This window comes from Fusarium coffeatum (genome assembly GCF_003316985.1).
Source record: "Fusarium coffeatum strain FIESC_28 chromosome Unknown BRIP53273_contig_26, whole genome shotgun sequence".
In the NCBI taxonomy this organism is placed as follows: Eukaryota; Fungi; Ascomycota; class Sordariomycetes; order Hypocreales; family Nectriaceae; genus Fusarium; species Fusarium coffeatum.
The window spans coordinates 189,246-213,041 of NW_022157823.1; the positions used below are offsets into that span (position 1 = coordinate 189,246).

General features: G+C 48.1%; 8 protein-coding genes across 8 annotated transcripts; 4 read left to right on the plus strand and 4 right to left on the minus strand.

Moving 5' to 3' along the window:
- Positions 1-1,044: 1,044 nt before the first annotated feature.
- Positions 1,045-2,196, plus strand: FIESC28_00933 (uncharacterized protein; the record flags this gene model as incomplete). Its single annotated transcript, XM_031155084.1, has 1 exon — positions 1,045-2,196. The coding sequence occupies one exon, from the start codon at positions 1,045-1,047 to the stop codon at positions 2,194-2,196; it is 1,152 nt and encodes a 383-aa protein (XP_031020879.1).
- A 303-nt stretch (positions 2,197-2,499) lies between these two features.
- On the plus strand, positions 2,500-4,287 carry FIESC28_00934 (uncharacterized protein; the record flags this gene model as incomplete). Its single annotated transcript, XM_031155085.1, has 1 exon — positions 2,500-4,287. The coding sequence occupies one exon, from the start codon at positions 2,500-2,502 to the stop codon at positions 4,285-4,287; it is 1,788 nt and encodes a 595-aa protein (XP_031020880.1).
- A 505-nt stretch (positions 4,288-4,792) lies between these two features.
- Positions 4,793-6,539, minus strand: FIESC28_00935 (uncharacterized protein; the record flags this gene model as incomplete). The annotated part of the gene is made up of 5 exons (XM_031155086.1): positions 4,793-5,464; positions 5,512-5,629; positions 5,678-5,751; positions 5,859-6,314; positions 6,360-6,539. The coding sequence occupies 5 exons, from the start codon at positions 6,537-6,539 to the stop codon at positions 4,793-4,795; spliced, it is 1,500 nt and encodes a 499-aa protein (XP_031020881.1).
- A 932-nt stretch (positions 6,540-7,471) lies between these two features.
- FIESC28_00936 (uncharacterized protein) lies at positions 7,472-8,907 on the minus strand (the record flags this gene model as incomplete). Its single annotated transcript, XM_031155087.1, has 3 exons — positions 7,472-7,477; positions 7,524-8,807; positions 8,854-8,907. 3 exons carry the CDS (start codon positions 8,905-8,907, stop codon positions 7,472-7,474), a joined length of 1,344 nt encoding a protein of 447 aa, XP_031020882.1.
- A 684-nt stretch (positions 8,908-9,591) lies between these two features.
- FIESC28_00937 (uncharacterized protein) lies at positions 9,592-11,698 on the minus strand (the record flags this gene model as incomplete). Its single annotated transcript, XM_031155088.1, has 3 exons — positions 9,592-9,819; positions 9,870-11,456; positions 11,513-11,698. The coding sequence occupies 3 exons, from the start codon at positions 11,696-11,698 to the stop codon at positions 9,592-9,594; spliced, it is 2,001 nt and encodes a 666-aa protein (XP_031020883.1).
- A 1,989-nt stretch (positions 11,699-13,687) lies between these two features.
- FIESC28_00938 (uncharacterized protein) lies at positions 13,688-15,362 on the minus strand (the record flags this gene model as incomplete). Its single annotated transcript, XM_031155089.1, has 5 exons — positions 13,688-13,748; positions 13,800-13,997; positions 14,048-14,915; positions 14,969-15,033; positions 15,106-15,362. 5 exons carry the CDS (start codon positions 15,360-15,362, stop codon positions 13,688-13,690), a joined length of 1,449 nt encoding a protein of 482 aa, XP_031020884.1.
- A 2,029-nt stretch (positions 15,363-17,391) lies between these two features.
- Positions 17,392-20,781, plus strand: FIESC28_00939 (uncharacterized protein; the record flags this gene model as incomplete). Its single annotated transcript, XM_031155090.1, has 3 exons — positions 17,392-18,734; positions 19,087-19,878; positions 19,929-20,781. The coding sequence occupies 3 exons, from the start codon at positions 17,392-17,394 to the stop codon at positions 20,779-20,781; spliced, it is 2,988 nt and encodes a 995-aa protein (XP_031020885.1).
- A 2,042-nt stretch (positions 20,782-22,823) lies between these two features.
- On the plus strand, positions 22,824-23,645 carry FIESC28_00940 (uncharacterized protein; the record flags this gene model as incomplete). The annotated part of the gene is made up of 1 exon (XM_031155091.1): positions 22,824-23,645. The coding sequence occupies one exon, from the start codon at positions 22,824-22,826 to the stop codon at positions 23,643-23,645; it is 822 nt and encodes a 273-aa protein (XP_031020886.1).
- Between the last annotated feature and the right edge of the window lie 151 nt (positions 23,646-23,796).

Here is a 23,796-nt window from a genome sequence, read left to right on the forward strand (position 1 = left end):
ATCACGCCTGTGTCTCTGTCGTTTCTTACGCCGACGACACGTATCTTATTTTGCCCCTCTGTCTTACAAGAGGAATTAAGAGGCCTTCATAGAACTTAAGAAGAAGACGTAATGGTCGGAGAAATGTTGAATGCAATTCAACCCGGATAAGTACAGTATCATGCACTTCAATGATCCTCATGAAGACACCTACAAGCCCCTTCCAAATGCCCCAAAGATGACCCCCGACTGTTTCAACAAGGGCAAGGTCAAGGTGCTCGGAGTTGTACTCGACCCATGGGTGCCACTTTGCCTATATTTGCTCATGCATGTGGGACATGACTCCTCGACAGTCCGACTCAGCGACTGTGTTATTCCATCTGCCCGCAAATCGTGTCGCTCGAGTCCACTCACTACAAGGCCTGAATGGAGTAACTGCTGCTTTTGACAAATGCCCATACAAGGACGCCTTCAAGAACACTGTTTCCCACAGATTTCTACACTGCATTTGACCTTTGTGAAACTCAGTCGCTAACCATTCTCAACTAATATTAACTTTCCCAATTTTACATGCTATAATACTGATCCCTCCTCTACATATGCTGGCAATTGATATATTATTTTTTGTTAGCAAACATTAAAGGTGCACGCCAATGTGTCGTTACTCTCCGATGGACACCGTCCAATCAAGCCTTAATGGTTATTCCTTATCTTACAAACGACAACTACAATGCATAATCTTATAATGTGCAAGGGTCGACAATCGAAAGAGTTTGATGCCAAACGTTGATTAAGAAAACTTGGTAAATAACAAACCTTAGGCACACTCCTTAATTGTTGCCTGACAGACAATAAGTTCAGTTTACGCGTATAGACAGTGAATCACACATCGAGCTCAAATGCAGTGATTCATCTGTGAGGCCTCACAACTGAAGTATAAATAGAGGCTCTTGCCGCCACTTCAACCTCTCTCTTCTTTCTCTTCTTTCATCAACTTCATTCTTCAGCATTCAGTTCAGTCTATACCATCATCACCAGTTCACAGTACACAGCACACAGTTCACAATGGGCGATTCTTCTGGCCCAAGTCATAAGAGAAAGCCTATTGGCGATCTCTTTAATCAACAACCATCTTCAGCAGCATCCACCTCCGCCTCTTCTTCTACCATGCCTTCTAGCGCTGCCAGGCGAACCAAGATGCTTGCGGATCTTCACAGGTCTGTCCGCCAGAAATGGCCAGCCATGGGATCAGCTCAAGTCCCAATCACCATCCGCTCTGACTCTACCTACCGTACTTATGCCGCTGAGCAAGACCCCAAAGCGCTCTTCGAAAAAGCAACCCGATACTTGGGATCCCTTAGAGGCAATCGGACACAAGAGCAGCAGGACATCCTCATCAAGGAGCTTCACGATTCCATCATCCACGCAATCTTTGGTAGCAACAAGATTGAGCGAGCTGGGTTGGGCCTTGATGTCACTATGCATCTTTGCCGCCAGATCCTGCGAGGCGAGCCTGTTCCTGACATTGAAGAGCGCGATCCGGACTACGAGTCGAAAGTCCTAAGCCTATACAAACACGATGAGTCACTTCGGCAAGAAACTCGACAGCATGTTCTTCGCGGCCGTCGTGAGGTTGTACAGCACATGAGGGCTTTTCAGCATATCATCCACCACTTCGTCGTTCTTGGAGAAGACATGACAGAGGATCTCATCAAGGATACACACGCTATCCTTTGCAAGGGTGTCCCCATCATTGAGGTCCCTGAGGTACCCTACGAGAAGTACGCTGGCATCTATCGCACGTGCTATGTAGGCGCTGGAAACACTATGTTCGTCACGCCCCAGTATGTCCCTGCCAAGATGGCGGAGATGTGCGCCAACCTGAAGAAGGACATCGAACAAGGAGAAGCCCGACAATCTCTCGACCCTCTCTCCCTTGCGTCCAAGTACTCACTCAGATTCGTCGAGATCCACCCCTTTCAAGATGGAAACGGGCGTATGTGTCGTATGGTTCTAAACGCAATCCTCTTCCGCTACGCAGGAATCGTCGTTCCCATCGGAGAGCGTGAGGAAGACCGAGTCGAGTATATGAACATCAAGAAGCGGGCGTCCAAAGATATGGAAGGCCATGGGGAGTATGCAACCTTTGTTTTGAAGAAGGGGACAAAGGCTATTCACAAGCTGAAGCAGAAGCTTAATGGGAAGAAGTCGTCCTAAATAGCGAGGATACAAGGTCAATGGGTTTACGGGAACGGGGTTTTAACTTTCATGGACGCAGAATCACATTGCTAGTACTTCATTTCTGCTGATTCGTTAACAAAAGTTTATATTGCATTGAACTGTCTAAACCTTTCTTACATGATTTTGGTGAAACTTTGTCTTGCCTGGGGTGTTATTGTTGATTGATGACTCATACGTCAAGCACGGAAAACCCCCGCTTCTCATTCACTTCAACCTTCACCCTTCAGCTTTTCATTTGCTTCTCTTTACTTCACCAGCAGCAAAGCGCATTCACTAGCCATGTCTACCGGTCTCACCGATCTCCCTCTGGAGATACGACAGCAAATCTTTGGCGACTACTTCAGGGTGCCAGGCGGCTATGTCTACGACGGCAAGTCAGACAAGCTCAGGAACGCTGACAACACTCCGATCGACCTTTCTCTTATCTACACTTGTCGCTCAATCGCCAACGACTGCAAACACCTCCCGCTTGCCGTCAACACTCTTCACTTCTCAACACTCTACCGCGAGGACTGGCGCAGTCTAGCTGGTTGCTTTAATCTTGCAGCCACCTATTATAAGGTCCTCCAGCAGGATCTGGTTCTTCATCTCGCCCCTCTAATCACGCCAGAAATGCACGCTGAACTTGCGACGGAATTCCCGGGCTTCAAGGCGAAACTGGAGGCCGAACGGGAGTACCACTTTCACGTTTGGCGTACTGGCGATGGTCCGGACCCTGCAGGGGAGAATATGCAGCCTGCTCCATGCGAGTTTGTACAAGAGTTCTATCTAAAGGGGGTTACTATCATCACAGACGAGTCGCTGTTCGAGTATCGAGGCTATGGTGGTGTCCATCGCTGGATCCCAACCTATCCAATCGACCGTGATGTAGACAGGATTGATTATGAGTATCAACGACGGGACTGTGCTTCTTCAGAGATTGATCGATGCTTGACGCGTTGCCTGCGACTGATCGCCGATCAAAATCCTACAAAATTCAACAATCGTGTACATGCGTCCCTGCCACACTGGGTTAACAAGTATCCAGCAGAAGAATTCTTCAATCTCCGGTTTGATGATTGGGCTATTCCAACACGATCACAGGTCGAGCACGCCATACGCCTTCTCGGAATACCCGATTTCGTATGGAAACTCCCCGATATGTGGCAGTACAGCATTGACTTCCACGATGCTGTTGGTGGCAACCCTTCACCAGGCCACTTTTCTGAACAGTACGACCATCCCACCCTCGACTTTACATTTCGTCTGCGCGAAAAGATCAGATTCTCTGCTGTCGCCGTCGCTATTCGATTTCTCAACTTCTTACTTTCCCATCAACGTACTCAAATTCGTGCGCTGAACCTTCATGAGGACTTGCCATCGGTAAACAGGCCTGCTGTTCATGGCCATGGGCTGGTCCCTTTGCTGCAAGAGAACCCTTTGCTTCAAGTTCAACGTCATATCAGTATTGTCGATTGCATTATGCGCCCTTGTAACGATATCTTGGACGTTGACGAACTGTTCACGACGGGGGACAGAAATCTTGGTATCATCTATGACGAGGAATTCGCCCAAGAGCTGTCTGTTTGGCTTCTTGACTCTCTAGTGGTGGCTGATTCGGGCATTTCCGCCGAATGGTACAGTCTAGTTGTCGAGTCTGGCTCTTGCACTGACCATTGCACAGAGGCTTTCGACAGGATAGTCCACGACAAGATTGCTGTGCATCACGCTTGGAACCAATATTTGGAGAGCGGCCTATTAACAGATCTTTCGGCTGGACAAGTGAAAGGGTTGTCACGGAAATTCTATCTAGAACAAGGTTTCGAAGACGCTATTATGCATTTGGTGCATCAGACTTCAAATGTCTTGCGATGCAACTTTAGCCCAGGGTTGCCCAGGGACCCTCAAAGGATAGTGGACGGGATGAAAGGCCACCATGACGGCGCATGGGATTACTGGACCTATTGTCACTGGCAGGATCCAGACGAAGAGCCGCTTCGTCTTCCCGGTCATCTAAAAGATAGAGAGGCGGTGGCTCGGCTGGCTGATATCCAATCACAAGAAGAATATCTTCAGTCGCAAAGATAAGTCTTCCAATGGCCTTTGTCTACATACGCAGGATGTGCAATGACAGAATCTAGTTTGGATATATGTTTGATACTGCGAATCCGGTATGTCAACACAAGCATCTCTTTTTTTTTTCCTTTTTCTTTTTCTTTTTCTTTTTTGCCTCGTCGGCCTCCACCGATCTTCATGTCAGCTACAAAATAAAAAAGACACAAGTTGTCCAACTGAAAATCCCGTCTCTTGTGATTACCTTGTACAAGTTATTTGTTTTACTCTTTACCTCAACAAGGACCTCATAACTATACGTATCTGACAAGGTATCGACGACGTCAATTTGAGGGCTATCTAGTAGGGGATTTCAAGAAGCATACCATTCTTAAATATACAGAAGTGCCAGTCTACTAATCATTCCATTAAAGCTCACATTAATAACAGAATCTACAGATATCAAGATGGAAGATTATTCAGAATTAGGGTATATACACGAAAAACTCCGCAAATCACAGACATAAATGACAAGCCAACCCTACTTACTCAAGCCGTCCGACTCGGGAGGTCCCTTGTAGACATGTCTGGCATGAACAACATACCAAACCGCCGATATCGCCATAAACCCAAAAAAGACAACAACGGCATAATTCATGGTAACAGGGTTAACCGGAATCGCAACAGGCATCGTGAAAAGCACCATCTCGAAGCAAATCCACGCCAAGGCCAGCACATTGATAACCCACCCAAAATGCTTTCCAAACGTCCAAGGCGCTGTATTAACGCCAGCGCGACGGGTAAGCATTGAGAGGAGAATCGGAATGCCGTATGAAGCTGCAAGGCCGATTACTCCAACAGCGATGAAGGCGTTGAATGCAGAGCTGGAGCCGAGGTAGATCAGACCGAGGAGCATTTCGATCACGGTGGTCAGGATGAGAGCCATTATGGGTGTGCCATGACGCTTGTCGACTTTGCTCCATAGTCTGGAGAGAGGAATGGCGCGGTCGCGGGCAAAGGCCCATGTTGTTCTTGAGGCTGCGACGGTGATGGAGATGGAGCAGAAGAGAGTGACGATGAGGACGAGGGCTGTTAGGGCGATGCCGCCTGCTTTGGTGCCCATTACGCGGTGGAAGATCATGGGGAGGACTTGGCCGAGAGGTGCTGCGAGGAGATCTTCCAGAGGGGGGAGGGTCGCGCAGATTGGGATGATCTAGAGATGATTAGTAGGCAGACAATATCAAGAATAAGACGACTTACAAAGAATAGTCCTGCGACGCAACCGACTGGTACACAAAGCGCGAGGGCTCGAGGAAGTCTGACCGTGGCATCGCCGCATTCTTCAGCCATGGCTGTAATCATACCGATAGCCGAAAACCTGGACCAAGTCAGAACATAACCAAGCGCCATTATGGGAACAACTTACGTATAAGCTGAAGGCAAAGCTCCAATCCAGAAGCCAAAGTTTCCCCATCCTGACAGGTTAGGATCAAAGTGTCCCTAAGAAGTTAGTCACTCTTCCCTTCAACGGAAAGTTCCATACTGACAAGTGTGTAACTAGGCGAATGCCTCCCATCCTTTGCCTCACTAGACAAACAAACACACACAATAAAAATAGTAATAGCCGTAAACGCAGCACAGAAGGTATCAACAGTAGGAAGAAACTTGTTTCCAAAAGCAACGATGAAAAACGTCACCACGCAAAGACCGTAGAAGATCAGCACGAGCTTCCAGGGCTGCCAATCGTACTCGGGGAGGAAAATGCTGACGCCGCCCGCGAGAAGGGACGCAAAGCCAAAGTTGACGGATAACGTGATGGTCCAGTTGCCGACGAGCCATGTCCAGCCTGTTATGAATGAGAGAACGGTTCTGTACTTGGGTGAGGCGATTTGGAAGGACCAGTAGTATGGCCCTGCGGAGGTGGGCCAGCGGGCGGCGAGTTCGCCGAGGGAGATGGCGATGCATTCGTCGAGAATGCAGACGATGATCCAGCCGAGAAACATGGATAGTTGACCACCGCCATAGACAGAATTGATGAGAGGTGCGCCGAAACCGTAGGGTATCTGTCAGGTTAGTATGAGTGACAGCCATAGAAGGTGGAGACATACAGCGGCAATTGCTAGAGATTGGAAAAGAAGAGTAAACATGGATCGATTCCTCTGAAGCTCAGGTTTGTAGCCCAAAGCTGTAAGATCAGCTGCATCGCCGCCATGGGCGTGCTCAACATGCTTTGCATGCTCATTATGCTCATGATCATGATCACTTCCTTTTTCCGAAGCAGGATTCATATTGACAGAATGAAGAATTGAGTCTTGGTGAAGAGCAAGAAACAAGTTCAGGGAAGCAGGTTGTATATAAACTCTACCGGGTGCCGAGTGATATCACGAGTCGCACTTAGACGCCCCCCTTGTCTTTTCCCCAGATTCTGTACGGGACATTTTTGCCTAGAAAGTCTTAGTCTTGAAAAGCTATCGTGGGGATGCTCCTTTTTTACCCCGCGCTGAATTATGGGACTTGCTAGCAGGGATCTGGGATACGGTAACTCAGCCCCGATGAGGAAAGGTTTGGCTAACTTGTTAGTGGAACGTTGATAAGAAGCTCGTCAGGACATAAGAGACGAAATAATTTGGTCACAGAGTAGACTATCACTAGGCTATTTTATTTTAGTAGTCCAAGTTTTAGGGGACAAGCAGCCGCGGACCTAACGGGGGCCTTAGTACCACGTTGATAAGAAGCTGAATGGGTTGTTGTCAGGAGGGGAATCTTGATTGACCACACAGAGTTCAATTTGGTATCTAACCAAAGACAGTCTCATACTTCAAATCCGCCATCACATCCAACCAATGAATAGACCCAGGCGTTATCTCACTATCGTAGTACGACCAGACAGCCTGCAACAAGTCCCGTAGCACAACAATAGGACCAGTGGCTGGACCACTCCCAAAGCCCCGAAGCCTATTCATTATGAACGCGCGTGCCGTATCAACGTCAGCGAATTGTTCCTGATCAGACTCTTCAGAATGGTCCAATAACTCTAGCCTTGAGCGTCTTCCTTCTGGTACCGTCTTGCACCTCAGTCCCGAGCCAACTCCTAAGCATAGCAAAGGCTGCAGACATCGAATTGACTCTGAAGGTATGTTGGCAAGAAGCCCGGTTATATAGAGTGCTAGTGAGGTAGACCATGATTTTTTATCAAGCTCATCTGGAAGACGTCTTGATACTAGATCTGGAAAGGTTTGGTAAAGTTGTAATAGTGAGCATAAACGAAAAACTTCAGCAGCGTGATGTAGATCCAAATTGATCTGGCCCTTATTGGTGTAACCTCCTGAGGCGTCGCTGATGAGCTTGGGAACTCGAACAGACAAGAGGGTCTCTTCCAACGTTTGAGCTTCATTAATGTCAAACATCGTCTGCCACATAACTTCGTACGTCGGCGCCGTGCAATTCCGCCATATATCGCGCGACTGTCGACATAAAGACATGGACTTTCCAAACAGAGCGATGATCTTGGGCGGAACACCTGTCCAGGGATGAAGAACAAAGTCGTACGGAGGATACATTGCCGGGGCCCATTCCGTGAGGGTGCTGATGTCCTCCCTGGTACTAGTCACGATGCTTCGAACAGACTCTTCGTAGATAAGGCATTCTTTAAAAAAGCCTACAAGACTACGGTCTTGTTTGGATAGGTACTCGGATCGCATTTCAAGAAGCGAGAGTATCATGCGAACATGTCGCAGGTATTGTAACCCGAGCTGTTTATGGTCCATCCAGCACAGCGACGAGCTGAGACAGAAGAGAGATATTATCAGCGCATGAGGAACCGTAGTTACAGAATTAGGCGCGTCGAAAAGGCTTCTGAGTTCGTGTATTATGGCTTCTGTTGCGATACGTGGAGCTGATATAGCGATTTCTTGGATTTCGGGTTGTCTTTTCGTTATAGAGGCAGCGGCCATGCTTTGGAGGGAATAGAATAGTGGTCGCGATGAAGACCAGAGGGAAGAACCTAGTCGGCGGAAGGGATTTATTGATGAATCGTAGGCTGCCCATGAACCGCATACGGATTTGAACCAAAGCTCGATGAGAAAGGATGATGGTTCGGAGATGGCGTTGTTTGGTGCGGTGGCTATGTGGAATGAAGAGCGTCGTCTACAGTGAGGCTCTTCTGTTTCCTCAGACTTTCTCTTGGGCGATCGTGATTGTAGGATGAGAGGCATGTTGTTCACAGGTATCAATTCTTGACTGGGGACTGGTGTTGAGCTTGCTTCAAGTAACTCTTTTCGGGTGTCGACAGGACTTGCAATACCATCATCGTCTGTAGACAAGATACCTGACGACAATTCGATAGAAACACTTGTATGCGAAGATCGTTTGCTCTGAGAATCCTGGACCGAGACTGAGGCAGCAAAGATCAATTGATCAAAACCAGGCGGGTCATGGTTATTGCTTTTACGTCGCTCATATTTAGTAGACCACTTGAGCGTCTGTTGATAACCAGGACAAGTAATCTTTCTCGAAATACAATTACGACAATTCGGTTTGGCTTCATCGCATTTGAGCTACAGGATTGTTAGCTTAATGGTTTAGGGTAAGATGAACACTTACCCTTTTGCTCTTGCAAGCTTGACAGCCAGAGCGGGACTTGTGTTGACCTTTCATTTTGCATGTCATACATAAAGTTGAATTGGAAAGATGTTCTGACGCTTGAGGAACTATCAACATGCCCCCTCTCCAACGATCAATTGGGGTGACCAATTGGAGGGTGACTATCCTGGATGGAGATCAGCTGAAATGAAGCTATACCGAAACAAGATAAAATGTCCCTCTTATTATCTTCGGGACCTACGGGTAGACAATGAATGTTTTGATCATGCGACGCATATAGTTGCTTTATTGAAAGTTGTTGCAGCGCTAAGGTATCCTGAATACATGCCATAGTAGAAGCGTTCCTGGCATAACAAATACGGACGTATCTTGGCCAAGCCCAAGCTGGTCAAGATAATTGCCCTTTTCGTCTACTTGATTATTGTTCACACCTATCAGCAAACGCCAAGAACACATCACATTGGTACCTGGTAGTTGGTAATTGTGGCTTACATGAGGAGGGCCTCATCACAGAAACATACGCAGATCCTAATTATAGAAATCATCATTTATCCCCAAATAATGAACCCAACTATGTATCATAACTAATAGAAATATACATTATGTAAAAACCGGCTGGATCGTGTACTCCAGCCTCCCCTTTTACTTTCCTCCCCTAATTTTATGTCCAATACAATATTCGACCCAAGAATGGAAATGAAGAAGTGCAACTCAGTTGCAATTTGACCAGCTTGTAATTTAGTGTGTGCCTCGGCCACCAGTCTCGTCACCATCTTTTTCGTTGTCGCCTCGGATGACTTCGCGGGTCTTGCCCCATTTGAAGTCGTCAGAGTGGAAGAGAGAGTAGACAAGGACGATGATGTTCATAAAAGGCGATGTGAACAGGTGCATGACGTAGCCTGCAAAGTATTGTGCACGCTCAAGATTGTTGCGTGGCAGCCAGAAGCCGATGCAGAAGGAATAGAACTGTAAATTATGTTAGATAACGTCTTTAAAAGCTGGAAAGGTGAACTTACATAACGGAAGAAAAGAACGCAGATGAGACCAAGGAAGACGGGGTCTGACATCACTTCCTTACCACGCTTGGCAAATACCATGAGGAGTTCAACAAAGGCAGCAATGATAAAAGGAGTGATGGCCCAGGTAATAACAGCAATGAGACTCTGAAGACGCTCAATGAGGATGATACCAGGCCGGAAAATCATGACGAATTCGTTGGAGATGCTACCAAGAGCCCAACGCTTTCGCTGAGAAAGGAAAACCTTCCAGTCCTGAGGCACAATGGTCATGGCCTTGGCACGGAGGGCCTGGGCGGTTTGCTTGCCGGGGAAAAGACTGAAGATGATAGAAGCGTGGATACTGTCCTCGGAGTAGTTACCCATAATGTGCTGCGTCATGATATCGTTGGGCTTGGGACAGTATCCAAATCGCTCGCGAAGGACAGCATCACCGAACGTAGCTTCATCAACACGGATGAGTTGACAACAGCCGGGGAGACAGTTGACTTTGCCAGTGATGCGTGACTGGAACATACGACGAAGACCTTGAGTCTGAGAATACTCGACAGATTGGTACAAGGACCAGTATCCCCAGTTAGAACCGTCAAAGTCAACGCAGACATGTCCGCAAACTCCGACCAGCTTGGGGTTCTTGCGAATCTCCTTGATCATCTCGTAGATGCAGTCCTCGTCAAAGACAGTGTCGGCGTCCATACCGCACAGGTACGTGACATCGTCAAGACCGGCGTTGATAAAATTATTGCCAATGTACTCAAAAAGATCGTTGTTGAACATGGTCACCACATTCTCGGAGCGCTGCTTGAAATGATACAACAGGGAACGCGCAAAGCAAAGACTGTCGCGTTTACCCTGGTTGTAGCGCTTGCCGACAAAGACATATGGGATGCCCTTGTAGAAACCAGTTTGTGTCTTGACAGGCATGAAAAGGCCGTCGCGAGCGCGGTAGCCGTTCTCAAAAGTGCGAGATGGACCAGGTTCGAGGATATCTTGGAGGAGGTACTCCTGGGTAGTCTTTTCCATGCCTGGTCCACGCACGTTGCCGTCTACAACGATGAAGATGACACGAGGATGATTATCGACATGCTTCTGCGCAATGAGAGAATCAAGCGAACGAGTAAGTTCCTGATATGTCTCGTTGTAGCAAGGCAACAGAAGAACCATCTTCTCGGGCTCAGCAGGGATATTTTCCTTAGGCCTCCACCAGAAGCACAACACACGAGTGCAGAACCAGTGGAGGATGATGCACAGACACATGAACGCCTGTAGAACAGTGTTTGAGCTGAGAAGAACCAGGAAGAACCAGTACACTTGGTAGTACTTCCATCCAACGTAGATGAGGGCACCGTTGATGGCAGCAAGACCGATGATGAGACTCCATTTCTGAAGACGCAGCATCCCCTTGGACATCTTCTTGAGTTCCTCATCTGAATCCCAGCGTAGCTTGGCTTCTTCTTGCATGATGGACGAGGTGAATGATAGGTTCGATTCGTTGCCGTTGTTTGTCAGCCAGGAGGCATGCGTTACTCCTGACATGGGGGTTTGCGCGCCGGGATGGAAATCACCATTGATACCGCGAATAACAGACTATACATGGTCAGATATAGATCTTGGATTTAGATATAGAGCAAGATGAAACTTACCGAGTCTCTGGATAGGGTCCATCCTGGACGGAGAGGGTTTGCTGGGACCTGAGGCTGGGAGGTAGACGGCCTGGATTCATCGCTAGAATTGGCTGGCTTCTTGCCCATTTGGTTTGGCGACATGTTTCCTCGGTCAGAGGAAGAGGACGAGGTCCTCTGTCCGTTAGCTGGCATGCGACTGGTCATGATAGCTTCAAACGTTAGCAGTGGTATAAACTCTACTGAGTAAGCATACCGTAAGACTTTGATGATCAAAGTAAAGTAACGAGAGACAATAGCGAGTGACAAGCCCAAAGAACCTTCCTTACAAGACAAGCGAGTGAATTGAACCACCAAAGCTGATGAGAAAAGATAAGAAATAGCTGGGGAACAATGAAGCTATAGCAAGATTCCAGCAGAAAGAAGTTTCGCCTCCAACCCCCTGCTCAACAACAAAGCGCAATAATCAGGCCTCATCACAGACTATTGCTGTACGGCACTTTTTTTTTTCTTTACTCTTACTTTTCCAGCGCCTCACCACACTAGCCGTTTGTTCTTCCAAGTTCAAGGTCCTGTATATCCAACCTTGACACGACAGCACGATACGAAGAGCCCGGATAACCCCTGCAAATGCAAATGAACTGTTGACGCCCATATTAGCAAGCAAGTAACAAAAGCGGGAATATGCAACAACGCCTCTTTTCTGCCTGGGAGAAGGAAAAGAAAACGTGCTTTTGGTGATAGGATAGGGCATGGGTGAGTATCAAGATCGACAAGAGCCTGCACCTTTCAGCTCGACTGTTCAGCTTACATTATGTACGGGAAGTTTCTATTTTTGCCGGCATATCAAATGGCAACATGAATTGAAAACTTTCCTTGGTTGCGAGCAGGGATGTACTGTAGCCAAGACAGGCCAGGGGAACGCTGGCAGTGTCACTGTCGATCTGCTTTCACCCGAACTTGTTTTCCGGGCTGGGATGAAGCCTGCAATTCATCGTGATCTTTACTCTGATCATCCAAATATTGATGTGTTGTTGAGATGTCATCAACAAGCTACCTAAATATGTAGAGATTGAGTCTTGGAATGGAAGTTGAAGAGGTGATCTTGATCAAGGGTTCAAGTGATCAGTCATTGAGATAACAATGGAAAGTCGGTATGGGATTGTGACAATGCCATTGTTTGGATCTACACTGCTAATCTAACACTAGAACAATACTATTGATTGTGGTTTCACTTGATATCCAAGCATAACCTTAATCTCAAGCACACCTCCAGAAAACAAGTCTCTTGCCCCTGGACACGGTCACCTCGCCATACCCCAGGACCTGCAGTAGCCCACGGTCAGGAAATAAAAAAAGACAAGAGACGACATGGAGATATGCAAGCCACATTTTAGGTACAGTGGACTCGGTGACTCTCCTCCTCCCCTGCAAGATGATCTACGCTACCCGATTTGTCTAAACCAACCCCTGTATCTATCCATGTCCTTGCCCTGTCTGTGTGTCCGACGAATTATTTGCTTATTCTATACCGTACTCTTTCTCTTCCCGTCCCGAAGACGTTGTGCAACTCTCGGGTTCGGGATCTATATCCGTCACCGTAAATAACAGCCCGCAGACTTCCCAGCCAGTCATGGCTGTCAATTTCTGCATGAGGGTGAAACGATATGTCTGAGGCCCAGGTCATGACGCCTTATACGACCTTTTTTTCTTCTTTCTCTTGCAGTGCCTTTTTTTGGTAATGCTTTCAGGAACTTTCCATGCATGCATATTTTCTCTTGCGGGCGGTGACACGTATGTTTGGACTTGAGACATTGGATCTTGATCAAATCATGGATCGAGAATCATTTACCAAGAAGCAAAATAAAGTCAAGATTAAAGTCATGCCGATCGGACCTCATTTTTTAAGACTAGCCCAATCATAACATTGTATATACAATATATTATATTAATGAAAGAAAAAAGTATCGACCTATAAGCGCCAACAAAGTGACACATTAATCCTTGACAAGGATGAGAAAGTAACAATGTATACAAAGCAAGTGGAGGCAATCAATAATATCCCGAATATCCAAAGTGTTTCCGTCGTATTACCTGACTCCGCAAGCCTCTCCCGTCTTGGTCACACCGGCATTTGCTCCCAAAACTGCGCTATTGACGGGTAAACAAGAGCCTCCGTTTGCGCTTTTCTTTTCTTCAAGTGCACTTTCCAAAGCCCTTCTGGCATCCGGTTCCACAATGAGTCGCGCTATTGCCGCTGTGCTAATGTTAGCGAGATCTTACGACGGACGCTAAACTAATCGCTTACCAGTATCCATATTGAGAGCAGCACGTCTTGTCTCCATATTTGCTGCACGAAGCTTTGACTTCGGATCCGCAGAGCCCGTTGGTAGTGTCGTGGATGTCACCCTTGGGAGGGGTACAAGAGCCGAAGTCTGCGTCGCAACCAGTTCCGCAGTAGCTTGGACTCGAGCCGCTGTGGGGGTCCAAGTTAGCGGGGGTCATGCTGGTAGTTTATGTTGGGAACTTTGTAAGAAAGAAATAAAAGAAGCTTACCAATAACCATACCAGGAGCAGCAGCTACCGAAAGCTGATCCCTGACAGGTGTAGCCCGTATTACCTCCGCATTTCTGGTTGGGGGAAATGACGAGTCCACCTGTAGCCGTGGCCTTGGTAGTCGTGGTCGTCTTGGTGGCTGGCACTGTCTGGGTAGCAGCAGCTGTCGAGGTGCTGGTGACATCTCGGTCTCGAGAGGCTGTTCGGTACCAGTTCGCCCGAGGGTCACCAAGGCATTCGCCAACAGTGACGAGTCTGTAGCCACGGCTGCGGGCTGTGTCAATCATGTACGAAGTCAGGTTGTGAACCGTCTGATCGTGGACATCGTGAGCCAGAACAATGTACTGGTTGCTGCCAGAGTTGGTAGATACCCCGGAAGAGTACCTGTTCTTGGAGTTCTGGATCAGCTGAGGACTGTCGTTCTCGTAGTCCTTGGTGTCGACGTTCTGGTCCACAACATGGTAACCAAGTCTGGACATCTCAGCGAGGCAGCCCGATCCAGCGTTGCACTCGAGATATGGAGCACGCATGTAAGTCGGGATCCAACCAAACAAGTTGCGGAAAGCCATCTCGTTGTAGATCATCTCAGATGTTCGGATGGTGCTGTTTACCTGATTGAGATTGCGATGGGTCCAGGTGTGGCTGGCAATGTGGTGGCCTGCAGCGTACATGCGCCTCATCACAGCTGGCCATGGGAGGGATGAATCGTCCATGTGTCCCTTGGCCCTGTTGTTTCCAGCCACGAAGAAAGTGGCCTTGACATCTTTCGAGTCCAAAAGATCCAAAAGGTCATTGGTGTAGGAGAGCGGGCCATCATCGAATGTGAGGGCGACCACACCGGGGGTTGTGCAAGTCTTGATGATGCTTCCTGCAAATATTCTGTAAGCATCGTGATTGACGCGCATCAGGTATCTGACCTACCATAGGGTACACTGCCAAGTTTGGGGCGAGAAATGCCCTCGGTGCTGCTTCCACTCGGTCCAAAACTGGTCCAATGTCAGCATTCCATATTGCGGCGCTCGGACTTTCGTGAGATCTCAATCTGAGGCAAAACTTACAAAGTATCACAAGAATCACTGTATTCGAGCTGGCAAGCTGAGCCACCACAAAAGTCTCCCGTCGTTCCGCAGAAGCCACTCTCCGAACAACAGGATCCGGCATTGCACGAGCCAATCCCAGAACCACATTCGGCACGCTTTCTCAGCTTCGAATGCCGTGGTGACAAGATGTCGTCGACGGCCAGAACAGGTCCCGCCAGGACAGCCCCTGCATGCAACAGCAGGGAGGCAAGGGTGATGGAGCCGCTGGTCTTCATTCTGGAAGCAGTACTGAAAGCGAGTGTAAACGAAATGTGAAGCAAAAATGATGCAAAGCTAATGAAGGTTGGGAAGAGATGTGAGCGGCCGAGCGGTAATTGTAATCAAGTCCGTTGAGCGGAGCCAGAGTTTATCTAAATGGGGTCAGTAGGAATGGCCCATGGGCATGACTGCAGCTCCTTCAGCCAGACAATAATTAATTAAAAAGTATCAGACTTATTGAACGCCCAAGTCTGCATAGTTTGAACACGAGAGGACCATATCAGCCAGGTTGGATGTACTAGCCCGATATCCTGGACAACCACCCTAGACAATGGCACCATGACATGGACAGTAGAGATCCACGTCGAAGAAGCATCGACTAGCAGTCAGCCAGCCATCTCCATGTCTCTCAATTATTCTCTTTTTCTCACTTGGGCCATGCTCGACGTGCTGATACGATCAATAGTAGAGAATATCCCCAACGTGCAGATGTTGGGACATCCATGTTCATCTCGGGGATAACTGACAGTCACATCGCAGCTTCTTCCCATAGACTCATAGCTCCCACGGATTAGGTGATCTGATTACCATTGCCGCTCATTTCACCCGGCCCATTCTCACGGTCGGATAAGTTGAGTGAGGGGAGATATTCCTGGCAAAATGAAGATGCAGAGCACCTGCAGCTAACCATTCTTTTTCCTAAGCTTTCCACTAGCAGTATGCGTACAGCCTTGGCATGCTCGTATTTGCCAGTACTATTTTTCTTTCCTGTGTACCGTTGTACCAGACCAAGAATAGATTCAGGGCAGGCTGCTTATCTGATATGTCGAATTTCCTGCAATGTCATCAAGATACAAGCATAGGTGGGAGCACGGCAGGGGGCCTTAAGCTTAATGGCCTCGCCAAGGGCAATGATTGACGTGTTCTGCCAGCAATATGGAAGATTTCCAAGCTGAAATTTGCACTATTGTGTGGCCGGTGCCTGATAATGACAGCCTTGCCAGGTTGATGGTTATCCCGTCTCCCGTAATCGGGTCAAGTCGAGAAGAAATGCCCTTGACGCCACTTTATGCACGTTGAAGATCTGTTCCTAGGTTGCCGTCTTGGCCGGTATCACAGTGGGTCTTCTCGCATGGCTCGTAAGCCTCTCAGATGTGATCGGCCTCAATGCATTTAAAAATTGTTTGCGGGTGAATTGGTAATCATGGACGTCTGCGCGTGCGCCTTGGCATCGGGTGATTCTCAGTAGCCCGCAACCTTGAGCTCATTATTATGGCAAATTAACAAGTCTCAGCCATATACCAAAGTAAAGACTGTATCAACGCAAGACAGTCTCGCATTGCTTCTGTTAGCTGCCGCGCGGCTGAGTGTATCCATTCGCGCTAATCGATCGGGAAGTGAACTCGCTTGATACACTTGGAGATGTAGTAAAGGAGTTCATTCACCCTGGACCTGGACAAACTCTCGCCGCTCTGTACAACAATCAAGCTGAACTCAAATGATAGTCCAGGCACGTTAGCTGAAAGAGCTGCAGTGTTCCGACCTAGTCGAGTCCTGCAGGGCATACAGGGGATTGACCAAGGCATTGGGGAGGCTTCATGGTCCATGCAAGGTTTCTTTCAGTCGGAGATGCGAAGTGGCGGTTGCTAGTTCCGGTTGCTGTGATTTCGCAAAAGTAGATGTGTCTGGGTGAAGATCCTGCGTGGTTGGGTGCATTTCGTATGATCGAGCTGATCAGGGGCACTCACTCACTCCCCAGCCGTCGGCCAAGTTACCGCTCGAGGCATCGAAGTAACTTGTGAAAAGAAAAAGTTCCCTTGACTGAGGCCTGACGCCGCTCGGTGCTGACGTGGGGAGAAGAAACGGCACAGTTCTCGATTGAGCGGCCGTGTCATGATGTATGGACGAGTCGATCGATATCCTTGATACGAGCCTGGAGTCGTGTCGTCCTGATGGATACATATGCTGCTGTTGAGCCCCAATTGTTTCTCAGAAGCATCATCCACTCCACACTATTCATTCGCTACCTTGTCGATCGCTACCATCATGACCCAGGTTCTCTCCAAGAGTCTCCTTGTCGAGGGGCTGCCCTTCGTTAGTCGTCAACCAGACACAAAGTCATGGAACTTCTCTACTAGAGAATACTACGACATCACCCCTCCTAGTGAGATATCTGAGACCGAAGATGCTTTCAAGCCCGTCGTGACAGACTCTATCGACATAAACGCTGAGCCACTGGTGGCTGTCATCGGAGTCGGTTACGTGGGCGAGCACCTCGTCGATGTGTTCTCCAGAAACCACGATGTCCTTGGATACGATGTATCGGAAGTCAGGACGCTGCAGTTGGCCCAGAAGCAACCCATTGGCGGGCGCGCGAGGTTCACGAGCAAAGCCTCGGACCTGGCATCGGCCACCCACTTTCTCATTTCGGTCCCAACTCTTCTCCTTGCCGACAAAACCATTGACTCATCTTTCCTTCGGAGTGCCATCGAGGTCGTCAGTCTCTATGGGCGCCGGGGTGCAGTCGTGGTCGTGGAAAGCTCAGTTGCAGTAGGAATGACGCGCGCTCTTCTTGGTCCTTTGGCTAAGGAGCGCGGCTTCTTTGCAGGCATGTCGCCGGAGCGCGTTGATCCAGGCCGTGTCGAACCACCAGCTCAAGCCATTCCTAAGATTGTTTCTGGACTGGACGATCTTGTTCCTGGATCACTCGATGCCATTATTCGACTTTACTCGAAGAGTTTTGACAATGTTGTTCCTGTGTCGAAGCCAGAAGTTGCTGAGATGATGAAGCTGTACGAAAACTGTCAGCGCATGGTCTGCATCGCCTATGCGAACGAGATGGCCGACGCTTGCGGCGCACACGGTATTGACCCTTACGAGGTCTGCCGTGCCGCTTCTACCAAGCCCTTTGGCTACCAGCCCTTCTCACCGGGTCTAGGAGTTGGCGGACACTGCATTCCCGTCAACCCATGGTATCTCCTTTCCAACAGTCACTTTCCTTTTCTGCGAGCGGCTGCTGAAAAGATGCATGCTCGGCCTTCCGAAATTGCACAACGCGCCGTGACGCGCCTCTGCGGTGAGAACGGCACTGGGCTGAGACCCCGCGTTCTCGTTGTTGGTATTGGTTTCAAGCGTGGACAGTCGCATCTCGCAAACTCTCCTGGTCTTGAGCTGGCCAAGAGTTTGGTGCTGACCAACAAGGTCGACGTCGCTTGGGCTGATCCTCTTGTGTCGCAAGAAGCTGTGCCCCAGATCCAGCGGTTGGCCGAGTCAAGTTGGAATGTTGAAGATCTGGAACGTGACTTTGACATGATTATCGTCGCCTTCCGTCAGGATGGACTTGATTTTGGTGTGTTGGATGATGTTCGAGGTGTGTTGGTTGAACAATGGTGTGTTTGAGTATGGAGGGACTAGGCAACAGTGTACGACGCCCCTACTACTTTCAATTCTCTGATTAGACTCTTTCATTACCTGTGCACCAAGGTAAAGTAATTTTCGCACTCATGTTTTCTTCTATAATTATCTATAGCTAAGTAACTACAAATGATGTTAATAAATATACTGCGTTGCATTTGGCCACCACTTCAACTCGCCTCCTACCTCGAAAGAGAGGTGAATCACAATCATTATCTCTCTACTAAGCCTGCCTAATCTTGTCTAAAGGCAGGCGCGCTTCGCATTCCTCGTCTAAGTTTCTTGCCTAAAGATAGGTAGGTACCTGACATGACCCACGAGATCCAGTGCTCCTTCCTCAAGTTACTCGACCACCGACACAAAGGGAGAGTGCAAAAGCGGTGCTATAATGGAACCTCAGATCCATCAATCTTCCTCTCCCAACTCTACTCTTGCAAATCATCCATCAAAACACTACTCTCATCAGATATCCGCAACTCAATTTTGGTTCATTATTGACATCAAGATGACACATCCTTCAACTCCCAGCACAGGTCAGGCTGAAGCAGCTTATTTATCGTACCCCAAAAAGTCCAACTCATCACCCCCCAAGCCCTTCGATGGAATCTTCAGGGAATACCCCAGCAAGCTATCCAACACTGCACCCATCAACCTCCCTCCCGGATCTTTACCCCCTTACCCATCATCAAAGTCATCATCGAAGCCATCACCAACATCAGTCCCAGTGTCGCCGTCGAAAACAGCGAAGCTTGAACAGACCGGCAAGTCCCATAAGCACCTACTCGCGATGCATTCTAACACCACCAAAGCCGAGTGTAACAAGCGTGTCGGTTGGGTCCTCAATCTTTTCAGCGAGGGCAAACTTGAATTGGCTCAAACTTCGGCTGAAATGATCCTTTCGAATCAGAAAGGACTCACCCTATACCATCGAGCTCCCTTGTTCGCAATGCTTACCATCTTTCCCGGTGGCCTCAAATACGCAGATCATGCAGTTCGCATCTACAAATACCTATCCGTGAAACATCCGGAATTCAAGCCGGCTTACGAGAACTCCAAGAGATCGCAGGATCTGGCCCACAAGATCGAATCGTTGCGGGAGTACGAAGAGATAAAAATGAAGTTAGTGGTCTTGTCAACTGCAGAAGCATATTCACTAACATTAGACGCAGGAAACGCGGAAGGGCTACAGCGGATGATATCAGCCACGAGCACTTCCACAGACTCTACTACAACTTCTACAAGAACATGCATAAAGAAGGCTACAAGAGATTCGTCGAGGACGCTTTCGAGTCAGAATCTGGCTCTTCATCTAAGCCTTCTGTTCCATCGAATGATGCTAGTGATTCGGCAAAATCTGTTAAGAAAGAGAAATACACTGGCATCCTGACACCCCCGCCAACTGAACTCTCTGGTTACGAGACTTCAGTGAGCGAATACCTTGAGGTAGTGGAAGATTGCACATGCAAGACAACGGAAGAATGCACATTCCACACAGTGGAAGATCTCAACACAGTGGAGCAAGACGAATACAAGACGGCGGAAGAACATGGATCCAATACATTGGAACACGAAGGATGTAAGACAATGAAAGACTTTGGCGAGGGTCATTATTGGCTTGCTACGAAGGACGAATCCTCCCTCGAGGGCAGAGAGATGGTTTTGGATGCCAAGGGTCGCATTTGGATTCCCACCAAGGATGAATCCCCCTCCAAGGGCAAACAGATGACGCTATATTGCGAGAATCGGTTTCGAAGTTCCAGAAGTCAAGAGTCCCCTTCCAAGGTCAAACAGAAGAAGTACAAACGACCTCACTGCTGCTCTAGTGAGTCCAAGAAGGATGTTGACCAGGCCTCTCAGTCCAATGCCTCTACTCATAGAAGCAAAACTTCTCCTGAAAAGCCAAAAGAACAACCAAAGCACAAGACATCGAACCCTGAGTTGAAAGGAGGAAGAAAGTGTTACACGATACGCGTAGGTCAGGGGATGGGCCTTGAGTCACCAAATGACACCAGGTTGGAATAAGTATTGTCAAGACGATAATGTCTTACTGAGGCATAGGGGGAACGGTTCATTATTCTTATAAATAGCAGTTAGACCCATGATTCACGGATACTGGAGTGTTGGTGTGATTCAATCACCACGGGTTTGTCGAGGCACAGAGTATGCCGACTTAGCTAGTTCACGAGTTTGCTACAACAATTGATATCGGAGTCCCAATAAGAGAGGTTCCTTTCGTCTCTCCATGTAATGCGAGTGCGATTTGTCGAATGCCGTCACTGCGCAGACAACTTACTCCAGACACGATCATTCCACTCTTGACCGTAGGCATCACTGTTACCAGATGTCGGCGGTCAGATTGCCTGATATCAACCTTGGACCCTAAACTCAGTACTTTCTCGTGCTCACTTCATTCGTGGCCATGATGGTCAGCCCGGGTGCTTGAGTTTCAGCGACATCTCTGCCACTCAATATCTACTGACCCAAGTCCACGTAGTGCATGTGTTCGTCCGAACACTGACTTGGAAAGAATCCATTGCAGTGTTGTTTCGAAGATAGCGGCTTGTTCGTGGTAAGAGGCTGAAATGGCCCTTCTCGTTCAGTATCAGTGCTGTTCTTGAATTCTTTGTTTGGGACCAATTCTATTGACTGGGTAGATGTTGTTCAAGAGACTAGGACGTGAGTCAAAGAGTATCGAACAATAAGGCTCTTTGTCATTTAACATGTTCACGAACTACAATAAGCGATACTCAACACTAAGGACATACTTGAATCACAGGCTCATGAAGATAAATTGTCTACCTCCCCGAGTTCCATTCGTCTAGTTTCAATTCTCATCTTCTCCATTCCAATATACCTATTACTAAAATGGCTCCCCAATCCACTTCCAAGATGTCCATAAACAGCATCCTTAACCCAGAACCACCTTCCAACCAACCCAAACTTACCAATACCTACTGGCCCGCCCTCAGAGATGCTCTCCTTCAAGATCCATCTTCCTACGATAACCTAGATCTCGATTGCGGGATCTGTTTTGACAAAATGGCTATCTTCCAGCATGAACACACTTTTCACAACGACAGTACAATTTCCCATGGAGCACGAATCTTGCCCTGTGGTCATATGTTCGGCAACAGATGTATTGCATCACACTTCTTAAACCTCATCAACAACGACCAATCTATTGTCTGTCCAGCATGTCGCATGGACCTTATCCACAAAGGCTGCGACGACGTGCATTTCGGCATGGTCATGCCCAGAAGCATTTCCGAAATACATACCTTTCCAGGCACAATTGCTGAAGGAGGCAAAGTATCAGATAAATGCAGACATTGTCAAGTCACGGATGCCCTATCGGGTATACAATTTCTGGCATCCATTCTTGTCCCTCCAGTGGACAATGGTGATGTCTATGTAAGTGCCTGGACGGCTACGGGGTACTGGTGGGATACGAAACCGGAGGGATACGTTGAGGAGGATATTGCGATCCTCGGGCCGTTGTATAAGATTTGCCAGGTGGTTGAAATGACAATGAAGGCTAATGCTGTGAGGAGTTGGTGTACTGGGAATCTTAGAGGGTTAGAGATTGCTGTTGGGGTTTGTCGAGAGCGGACGATTGAGGGTGGTAGGGGACATCAGCCCGCTTAAGATGCAAGACCGATATATGAAAGACGATTTTGGAGTTGTTTCTGCATTGCTTGATAGACTGTTTTATTATGCTTTAGTCGAGTTTGGTCGAATTTTAGATACCTTTTGCGCAATTTATTCTCATAGTTCTATGATCATATCTTATCGTTTACAAAACTTCTGGGATTTCTACCGATAGTCAGATGTTATTCTATCATTTTGAATCTACTAGAAATGAGTTTTGGTGAGTGTTGGTGAATATTCTGTGAGAGCGTTTGAGTTGACTTGTTCCTTTCATCAATGGGATGCAGCTCTGCCGCACTTAATGCAACTCGGAACTCCTCCCGAACCAACCCCGAACCCCCGCATACCTCTTATACACGCAATCAACCACTCCCCGTTCATCTCCAACACTAACCAAACAACTCACAAAAAGCAAAATGTCACTCCCAATTCTCGACCACTTCGCTATCCTGGTCTCTTACCAAACCCTCCAAACCGTAACCCAAAACCTCTCCAAATCTCTCCTAGTCATCGACGGCGGCGCCCACGCAGACGGCCTCACAGTCAACAAACTAATCCACCTCGCTGACGGAACCTATCTCGAGTTCATCGCCTTCGTAGAAGGCGTAGACCCCGAAAAGCGCCGCGCTCACAGATGGGGAAATCTCGAAGAGGGCAAGATTGCTGATTGGGCGCATACCCTTCACAGTGAAGCCGAGTACGCCGCTCTTCAGAAACGGGTCGCTGATGCGGGGAATGGAATCACCTACGGAGATCTCACTTCGCTTCAGAGACATAGACCTGATGGTGTGTTGATGAAGTGTCGCGTTTCAGTGGCACTTGATCCAAACAGTAACAGAATTTTCCCTGGGACGATCCCGTTTTGGTGCGTTGACGAGACGGAGAGACATTTGCGATCGCCGTTCAAGGCGGAGGGTGGTGACGGGCTTCATGAATATACCAAACATCCTTCTCACGCAAAGGGTGTTTCACGAGTCACTGTGTTGCTGCCCGAGAAGGATATCGCTACGTACAAGCCTGTGTACAACGCTATTCACAATCAAAAGGCTGCGGACGGGGAGTGGCCGTATGATCTTCCTGCTGGACCTAATGAGGGGAGTAACAAGGTTGTTTTGTCGACGCTTCAGGGTGGGAATGGGAAGGCAGAGATCAAGTTGACTCTTTTGGGAACGAAGGATAGTCCTGAGTCTATTGAGCTTCTTCCGGGGTTGACTGTGGACTTTGAGCGCAAGGCATAACTGAGGATCATAGCACGTTATTCAAGAGCAATGGTATACTTTGCCCAGAACGTGGGCTATCGTCAATAAACAAAGATATATTCTGACGCTCCTGTTGTGCAACTCTTTGCTGTAGACACTGACGAAACCACCTGGGATTATATGTGATAAC